We start from the raw sequence: 9,957 nt of genomic DNA on the forward strand, positions 1-9,957 counted from the left end.
GTCAAGGCTCAAAATGCTCATAGTGTAGCCAATAGTGTAGGTGTCAAATTGGGTGATTAGAAAAGTACGACAAACTTTACTGCTACAATGATGGATATCTTTGATATTATTTTAGGGCAAGAGTTCTTTATACATTGTCATACTATGATCGACCCCTACCTCTTTGTATAGAAAAGTTACTGGAAGAGAACAAAGATGTAGTCCTCTACAACAACACCTTGCAGAAGCATGTAGAACACTTAAGAATTGTTTTCCAAGTCTTGAGGGATAATGAGCTATACATAAACAGGGAGAAGTGTGAGTTCGCACAATCAAAAGTACACTTCTTGGGACACGTCATCAGCAATGGTGAGCTACGCATGGACGATGATAAGATATGAGTTATCCAAGAATGGGAGGCACTTACAATGGTAAGATCTTTTCTTGTCATTGTTAACTACTATCGTAGGTTCATCCGTAGATATTCATCCAAAGAAACACTATTGAGTGAGTTGATAAAGAAGAACAAGCCAAGGGTTTGGACGGAACATTGTCAAAAGGTGTTTGAAGGGCTTAAGACAACTATAATAGAGGAGCCAGTGTTGTCATTGCCCGATTTTACCAAGACATTCGAGGTGCAAACTAATGCGTCTAATTTTTCCATGGGTGTGTCCTAATGAAACATAAGCATCCAATAACATTCTAGAGACGCAAGTTAAATGAGACAGTATGATGTTATACAATGCAAGAAAAAGAGATGACTGTCATTGTGCATTGACTATGCACATGGAGACATTATTTACTCGGGTCGAAGTTCATGGTCAAGACTAAGAATGTGGCCATTAGTTACTTTCAAACACAAAAGAAGCTTACACCGAAGCAGGCTAGGTGGTAGGACTTCTTGGCTGAGTTTGATAGTGCACTAGAGAATAAATTGAGCATGGGTAATGTCTTAGTTGATGCCTCGAGTAAAAAATCTAAACTTGATTCCATCACTACAATAAGTTGAGACATTCCCGATGCTATAAAGGAGGCTATGCAGTATGATCTAGTACCCAAGCAACTCAGGGATTTAGCCATCCAAGGGAAGATGAGACATTTTTTGGTGGAGGATAGTCTATTGCTTACCATTGGATGGAGGGTCTATGTGCCCAAGTTTGGAGATATAAGAGGCATACTATGAAGGAGAGTCATGACACCTTATGGGTTGGTCATCCAGGACAACATCGCACTAGTGCCTTGGTTGTGTTGGTCTACTACTGGTCACGCATGTGAGAGGACATAGAGTGTTATGTGCAACCTATTTCGAATGCCAGCAAGAAAAGGTTGAAAAGAGACATCTCAAAGGACTTTTGGAGCCTCTACCAATTGTACAGCATCCATGGGAGAGTGTGACTATGGACTTCATCACCTGTCTACAAAATTCCAGCTGTTATGGCACTATTATGGTGGTCATAGATAGATTTTCTAAGTATGCCCCTTTTATGCCCACTTCGCCAGGTTGCACAGCCAAGAAAGCTGCCAAGATATTCTTCAAGAATGTGGTGAAGTATTGGGTCTTACCGAGGTATATCATAAGTGATCAAGATCCCTGCTTCACTAGGAACTTTTGGAGAGAGTTCTTTGACATACTTGGCACAGAGCTGCACTTCTTAATTTTCACCCGCGGACGGATAGGTAGATAGAGCGAGTCAATGGCTTACTAGAGTGCTACATGAGCCATTATATGAGTGTGCATTAGATGGATTGGGGCAAAGCTCTTAAACATAACCAAATTTTCTTATTAACTTGCAGTGGATTGAATACACAGGGCATACACCATTTGAGCTAGCCATAGGCCAATAGCCTCAAACTCCACATTTACTACCAGCCACGTTTGAAGGGAAGAGTTTGGGAGCTTATCATATGGCCAAAGGATGGGAAGAGATAGCTTGACACTACTAAGACATGATGCCTCTGCATCTTAAGATTTATTCCGTCTTCCATGCCACATGCTTAAGCCATACCACGAAGACAAGGATGACCCAAGTAGAGGCTAATCGAGTCATGCACCTATTACTATCACTGTCTCGCTTGATCGGGAGATTGAAGTTATTATTGACTACCACGCTAGATAAAAACAACGGCAAAAAGCTATTTCCATGTTCCTCATCCATTGGAATGGATAATCACCAGAAGAAGCCATATGGGAGTAGTATGAAGACTTGTGGAAAATAAATGACAAAATTCGAGAGTTCATGTAGGAGAAATATGCCACAATCGTCGCAACAACGGGTGGAGGAGAGTCTGATGACCTGCTACATCATCACGCCACATAGCATAAAATTGTCCATGTGGAAGGCTTACATGGGAAGAAAGCTAGTCCATAGTGGAAGGTTCTAGAGAAATGTGGAAATTTCCCATGGTAAGACCTAGAATATCATAGATTTGCATGAAAGGTCGTTAGAAAATTCTAGGCATACAGAGAATCTAGAAAAAGACTACTTTGTAAATATGTAGGAACTTCTGTATATTATTTATATTTTAGCCCCTTAGAGAACTATATAAATAGAGGGACATACATTTGTAAAATCATCAAGCAAAATTCAATCAAAATTCTCTACTACACAATTCTTTCGAGCAATTCTCTTGTGTTTTCTCTACCATTCTCTTATCGATTACTAGAGTCTTAGGCTGACTTGGCATAGGAAGATCATGAGCAAGTCGTGCAAGAATGTGAGCAAGTCGTGCAAGAATGTGAGCAAGTTGTCAAGTGTCGCACGTATACTTAGTAGAAAACTAAGTACGTGACTTTAATCTAGCCCTTGTGATTTTTAATCTGTCATTTAGGTTCCAGACTCTATACATACATTCAAATAGTTTGAACATGAGAATAAGTCCTTTTATATGTGGAGGCATATAACATTGTCATATCATGTGATGATATGCATGAGAAATTTAATGTGAATATTTTCTTCAAAATGAAATTCTTCCAAGCAAATGTCATGCATTTCTCCTCCTATATATGGAATTTGAGATGCTAGGCCGAGATGCCGCAGCACAACATTGCTACTGCATAATGAAATGTAAGGACATATCCAAATGAGTGAGGACATCCAAGCTTGATGCAGAAAACAATCACATTTTGAGTTGAAAGCGGAGTAACCGTGTTGGATTAGATTTCTTCAGAAAATATATCATGGTCTTCTTAAGAGAGATGGGGCTGAAACCCTAAATTAGTAATTACTAATGGTGGCAACCCAGCCTTGCTGATTGGATATCCTAAAGAGAAGGTTCAATGTGGTAACAAGCAGTCTAGTAATTGGACAACTCCTACGGCTATTTAATTTCATGGTACTTGGTGTAACGGCTGGGAAGATCACATGCACTGAATGAGTCAATACACCTATAAGCCCTTTGAATACCTGTCTAACCATGCTAGGAGCCACTTTGTGGCTCATCCAAGCTACTAGGCTTCCACAAGAAGCATCAGGATTTCAATACCTTGTCTCAATAAGTGCAATTAGGTACAATTAAACAACATAAACTTCCAGTTACTTAAATATACAAATTGTATCTGTTACTTTCCTTTGAAAGCAATCAAAGAAAACAAAGTGGTTTCCTCATCTGATATATCTATGTATAACAAGAATAAACAGCTTTAGATGTTTCTGAAACAATGATATCACCAGGTGTTTTCTTACCAATGTACATCAACCAAACAAATGACATCAGATACTGATTCCTCTTTTGGCAACATAGTTAAAGTACATCAGGTGCAATGCAGAGAATCAGGTGAGATCTGATTACTTTGTTGCAAGTTCCAAAAGAAAGTGGTCATCTTAAAACAAAGCAGTAGTTCCAAAGTCTAAATCTTCATCATTGAAAACTATAAAAGCATATGATGGTTGCATTTCTTTTAGGAAAAGATGTTGCTTCAACCTGCAATAAAGCTGGTTAAGAAATGGCTTCAACTATAGGAAATACGGCTATAAAATCAAATAAGAGAAGATATAGACTCCTCATTATGACATCTGCTAATTAAACAAGCGATATCCAATGCATGAAATAATTTGATCTATGAACAACATTGTTGTGGTAAAGGTCTTCATGGCAGATGAATCACTACTGCAAGGCAATATTCAAATATTCACGGTAGCGTCTGCTGCCCTCTTAAAAATAATAACATAAGATTTATCTTTTTTCTTTTTGATGATTCTATATAAATAGATTTCTTGATTCACCAAATAGATCTTTTACTTCCTTATTAACTATCTGCTTAAATTTCTAACCTCTCTTCAAATATTCACTACCTGTCTCTGCACAAAACTGGCCACGCAGTAAAAAGATTTTACTTCCTACTTCAACCCCTTTTTCTGGTTCATTGGCTTCCCTAAGGGGTCATTTGGTTTGGATAAAAGTTATGATGGGATTAGTTACGATGAGAATAGTTTTTATTGTTTGTTTGGTTTGTCATATTCAAAATTATATTCATTGCATAAATCTAAGAATAAGTTGTTTGTTTACAAAAATACCCTCTACCTTATTTAATTTTTTTTTTACATTTACTTAGCAAGCTTTAGTTATTCATTCTTAAAAATAAAATTTTCATCTTATTTAACTAAAATATTTTTGTGTATACATTACCATAATTGTGTCTGTGTTTTTAAAATTAAACTTTTATCTTATTTAACTTAAAAATAAAACTTCCATCTTATTTAGCTTTAAATAAAATTTTCATCTTATTTAACTTAAAAATAAAACTTTTATCTTATTTAGTTTAAAATAAAACTTCCATTTTAAGTTTATTAAAGTAAAATAAATTTTATCATTAAATTTATCTTCATTTTAAAGTTACTTACATTTTCATTGATATATAAAATATAATTATTTAAGTGAGTAATAAACTATTTAATTAAAATATGTAATTTAGTAGTGAAGAGAATATTTTAAGAAAAATCAAAATATAAATAAACATAAGAATTAGACAAATAAATTCAACTTATATTATATTCATAAATCGAAATTGTATTTATAAAATGTAATTTTTTAATAGAAAAATATATATTATCATAAAAACAACATTTAATTAAGGTTGTGAATGTTATTATAAATTTTGTTAAAAATTGTGTCAATATACATGAATATAAAAAGTGGTGTATAAAAGAGAGTTTAAGAAGGGTATTTTTTTATTTAACATACTTTATCCTAGGATAAGTTATCCTGGGATTACTATTCCATCCTCAGGAAGGGATAACTTATCCCACTACTAATTATTAATCTTGTGATAAGTTATCCCATCCTTTGCAACCAAACGAAGGATTAAAGAACACTTAAAAATTATCCTGAGATTAACCCCTCTTATCCATCACACCAAACTACCCCTAAGGTTTTAAGGATCTCTACGTCTATTTCATCTTAAGACATGTATCCAAGAGAAAGAAAAACCGCACGTAATCTTAAGCAGTTAAGAGGTAAAGTGATAGCCTCAATTTCTGACCTGGATTAATATTGTTCAACAAACTAGAATGCATAAGGTATTTGACAGTTACTTCCTTCTGAAGCCAAAAAAGAAACTTCAAATTAACTCTCAATGATTGAAATGGTGGGAAGTAATCAAGAGGCATAAGTAGGTCATTGATCATGGTTATCATTTGTACACTTGCAACCAAGAATCTGGTCTAGTGGTTAATGAATTGTAGACCAGAATTCAAATCTGAAATCCAAACAGACACAAAAATACTACATGATTTTTTCCCATTTGACTAAGCTTTAGAGGGCAGAGTTACCCAGTACATATGCCGGTGGGAGGTTGTAGGTATCCGGTGGACTAGCCGAGGTGCATGCAAGCTTGCAAGAATAGGAAAAAAGGAAGAGATAATCATTAACAAACTTTGGAATCTGATCTTTCTCTGAAAATGAATAGCAACCTCATAAGAGCGTATTATTGTGAAAAATAGACCAAAGGAAAAAACATCAACATCCATCTGCAATGGTTTTAGCATCAAAATTAATATGCGCCCAACTGTGGTTTTTAAAATTAAGGGAACATGAACATAAAAATTATAGTTATCAGAGAAGTTATACGAGCCAATAATTTAAAAAAGGACTGTAACAACTTCATACTGCTGAACATCCACATGATTTAGCCTTTGTTTAAGAATTGATCATTTCAATACAGATGGACGATAGAAAAGCTATTAGTTCTAGAATGGTCATTTCAGTTAGGGAAATGCTAGTTAAGATGGAATAGTAATTTGATGGCAATGTGTTTTTTTTTCCTTTTTTTTTTATAAAACTTGAATTACAAATAAAAAGGTAAAATACTTGGGATGGCAAAACAAGCCACCTCAAATTTAAGAGTGTTGCACAAATTACAAACTACAAGATTGTATTGGGGAAAATTCTCATGTACTCGTGGCCGCATAGGATGGGGGACACCTGGCATTGGAATAAAATCAAGGAATGAGTAAGAATGAAGTTATCGAGAAAAGATTCCTTCGAGAATTTACTCGAGAAGTACGCGGGATCATTGCGTATCCTGATTGATTACTTCCATCATGGTACCGTATCAGCAGGAGGGTTTCTAGCAGATAAAAGGTGGGGAACTCGTGGCCCAAAGACGTGGAAGAGGATAGAAAGGACTCTTGGCCCAAAGACACGTTGAAAGGATGTTCAGTGTGTTTACAGCTGGCACCAATATCTCCAAATGGAGTATTTTTACTGGACGACGTAAGGGCTCAAAGGTAGCATTCTCATTGGTTGATCTATTTCATTTGTTACCTATAAATAGTTGTTTCATTCACTTGTAAAGCGGGGGCTTATGGCAATACTAAGCAATATACAGATTTTCTTGCACCCTAAGTTTTCTCTTTCATAACATTATTGACCAAGGATATACTCTCAAAAATGCTTACATTAACACCTTTGATTCCAGAATTAACAGCTTGAAGCTATAACCGGAATCAAAGCTGAAGTAACACTACTTGGATTTCACTGTTCCATTCATTTATTATATCATATTACTGTTCTCTATACTCTTACATAACAACATATCTATTTGCTTAATCTCGAATTTACAAGTTAAATTGATCCATGTGTCCGTGACCTTGTGATAAATTCAAGTGTACCGATTTTCGAATAAACAAAGATATTTGAAGAAGAGTGTATAAGAAGAAGTCTCATTATATTCAGACACATGGTGATGGTGTATTGTTTGACACTCCATAAAAAGAGCAACCCTCTACTATGCTTGATTGCATGTGCAAACGCCCCTTAATAACTTCAATTCCCTTTAAAATAAGAGTAAATAAAGAAATAAAGAAACATACATTTTAGACATAGTTTTGTGAATCAATTAGGAGTACTTTCAGCACTGTCGCTGAGTCTCAAGCCTCATTTGTATGCACAAGGGCCAATGGAGAAGTCATAAATTGATGAGGGTAGGAGTGATACCTGGAAGGAAACTCCAGATTCAAAGCTGGGAGAGCATGAGAGCAAGGTGATCGTCAGACATTTTCACATCAATACATGCTCCCAACGAAGAAGCAAGTCTCGCAGCTAATTGATGCTTACACTGGGGATAACACATAGAAGGGAATGTTACAAGTATTTATTGATATTGGAAAAAGAGACTCTTGATTTGAAGGAAGGAAGGAAGGAAGGGTAGATCTCACATAAAGCTGTTCCCCTCTGTTTACAATGTCATAGAAGAAGGAATAACAAGCACAATAATGTTGTGCAAAGCATACATATTTCTCCTTCCTCTTTGACTCTCCTACAACCTGCGCAAGCATAAAAAATGGACAATTGGAGGAGACACGATGGACTGATATTATCAAAAATACTTAATTATCATACACCACACAGACACGATGGACTGATATTGTCAAAAATGACCTGAAAGATGGAACGGCCACTGGGCTCACCCAAGATCCTCTTGACACCTCTTTGATCAACTATTCTCATTGCTCGCTCAAGATTTTTCCCAAACAAGAAATGCAATCTAGAGAAAAGATGAATTCTGGTAAAAACCAAAAACAGAAATTGGAATTTAAGAAGAAAAAGAGGGCATTTTATACTGACATCGAGAGTTGCTCATCGCTAACTGTAACCATCCAGAACATGAAAATAAGAAACCCAAAACAAAATAGCAAATGAAGTAGAGCGATATAAAACCAAATAGGCAGTTAGTTGAAGAAGAAGAGACCTGAATGAGTTGATTCGATATCTTTCCACACTTTCTCCGCAACCAATGCACTAGTGCTCATTCTCAAAACCCAAAAGTAAAGGAGGTTGCTCCGGTCAATGACCTGTAGCCTGCCCTGTTGGATACGAATTAATTTACTAGTTGGAGTAGGGAACGAACTCAAACACCAGCAAAGCATAAACTCCCTTTAACAAAACTTTATTTTACTTCAAAAGTCCACAAAAAGGGCCGTTCAAATCCCTATAACAACAACAACCCAGAGATATCCTAAAAGTGGGTATGGAGAGGATAAACTGTGCTAGACCTTATTACTACCGAGGTAGGACGGCTGCTTTCGAGAGATCCTCGGCTCAAAAGAAGCATAAAAAGATGTCATATACGGCTAAGAAGTTCAAAACGATATGGGAAAGCAAATAACGAATAACGCAATAACGAAAGCGACAAGATAAAATAGAGTAATCAAAGTACAGAAAGTAATAGAAAGATAATAACAGAAGTCATAGCACAAGAAATTATAGTGCGCTAATGCGCCTACTAATACGGAAGAATAACGAGACTATGTACTAGCCTTCTACCCTAATATGGGTCCTCCACACCCTCCTATCTAAGGTCAGGTCCTCGGTAAACTGTAACCGCGCGATGTCTTGTCTAATCACCTCTCCCCAATATTCCTTTGGCCTACCCCTACCTCTTCTAAAACCATCCATGACCAACCTCTCACACCTCCGCACTGGGGCATCTGTGTCTCTCCTCTTCTCATGCCCAAACCATCTCAGTCGCATTTCCCGCATCTTGTGTTCCACCGAGGTCACTCCTATCTTGTCCCGAATAGCCTCATTTCTAATCTTGTCGCTCCTGATATGCCCACACATCCATCTCAATATTTTCATCTCGGCTACTTTCATCTTTTGAACGTGGGAGACCTTAACTGGTCAACACTCTGCCCCATATAACATAGCCGGTCTAACCACCACTTTGTAGAACTTGCCCTTAAGTTGTGGTGGCACCTTCTTGTCATATAGCACACCGAAAGTGAGCCTCCATTTCATCTACCTTGCCCCATTACGATGTGTGACATCATCGTCAATCTCCCTGCTTTCTTGCATAACAGACCCAAGGTACTTGAAACTACTTTTCTTTTGGATGGTCTGGTCACAAAGCCTAACTTTCGTGTCAACCTCCTGAGGTGTCTCACTAAACTTGCACTCTAAGTATTCTGTCTTGGTCCTACTCGGCTTAAACCCTTTAGACTCCAAGGTATGTCTCCAATCCTCCAGCTTAGCGTTAACTCTGCTACGAGTCTCATCGATCTAGACTATGTCGTCCGCAAAAAGCATACACCATGGCACCTCACCTTGAATTTGTCGCATCAATCCATCCATCACCAAGGCAAATAAAAACGGACTAAGGACAGATCCTTGATGCAATCCCATCACAACTGGAAAGTGCTCTGAGTCCCCTCCTACTATCCTTACCCTGGTTTTGGCACCCTCATACATGTCCTTGATCACCCTAATGTACGCCACAGGTACACCTTTAGCCTCCAAACATCTCCATAGTATATCTCGTGGAACTTTATCGTAAGCCTTTTCTAAATTGCTGAATACCATATGCGTCCATCTTTCTCTCCCTATACTACTCCACTAGTCTCCTTATAAGATGGATGTCATCTCTAGTTGAGAGTCCCTGCATAAATCCGAACTGGTTCTCTAAGATAGACACGACTCTCCTAACCCTCATCTCCACCACTTTTTCCCACACTTTCATAGTATGACTTAGAAGCTTGATAC

General features: G+C 37.1%; 1 protein-coding gene across 5 annotated transcripts; it reads right to left on the bottom strand.

Moving 5' to 3' along the window:
* Nucleotides 1–3,481: 3,481 nt before the first annotated feature.
* Nucleotides 3,482–8,384, bottom strand: LOC129904264 (uncharacterized). Of its 5 annotated transcripts, XR_008770411.1 has the most exons (8): nt 8,168–8,384; nt 8,044–8,065; nt 7,858–7,963; nt 7,635–7,742; nt 7,414–7,534; nt 6,286–6,399; nt 5,748–5,808; nt 3,482–3,900 (listed from the first exon to the last, which is right to left on the bottom strand). XR_008770411.1 is itself a non-coding variant. In XM_055979804.1 (6 exons), the coding sequence occupies exons 1-5, from the start codon at nt 8,343–8,345 to the stop codon at nt 7,433–7,435; spliced, it is 516 nt and encodes a 171-aa protein (XP_055835779.1). In that variant the 5' UTR covers nt 8,346–8,384; the 3' UTR covers nt 3,482–3,911; nt 7,414–7,432. The 5 variants fall into 5 exon arrangements, 2 of the variants coding, with proteins under 2 accessions (XP_055835779.1, XP_055835778.1); XR_008770410.1 differs by lacking the exon at nt 6,286–6,399 and having other exon boundaries at nt 8,168–8,383; XR_008770412.1 differs by lacking the exon at nt 6,286–6,399 and having other exon boundaries at nt 3,482–3,911; nt 8,168–8,383.
* Nucleotides 8,385–9,957: the final 1,573 nt, after the last annotated feature.

The sequence above is a fragment of the Solanum dulcamara genome, chromosome 9 (genome assembly GCF_947179165.1).
Source record: "Solanum dulcamara chromosome 9, daSolDulc1.2, whole genome shotgun sequence".
NCBI classification, from domain to species: domain Eukaryota; kingdom Viridiplantae; phylum Streptophyta; class Magnoliopsida; order Solanales; family Solanaceae; genus Solanum; species Solanum dulcamara.

Excerpts from the sequence above, each read along its gene's own strand:
- LOC129904264 (XM_055979804.1), bottom strand. The coding sequence starts at position 8,345 with ATGCTTTGCTGGTGTTTGAGTTCGTTCCCTACTCCAACTAGTAAATTA. Across the intron at positions 8,066-8,167 it reads TATCGAATCAACTCATTCAG|TTAGCGATGAGCAACTCTCG; the intron begins GTCTCTTCTTCT and ends GGATGGTTACAG. Across the intron at positions 7,964-8,043 it reads AGCGATGAGCAACTCTCGAT|ATTGCATTTCTTGTTTGGGA; the intron begins GTCAGTATAAAA and ends TCTTTTCTCTAG.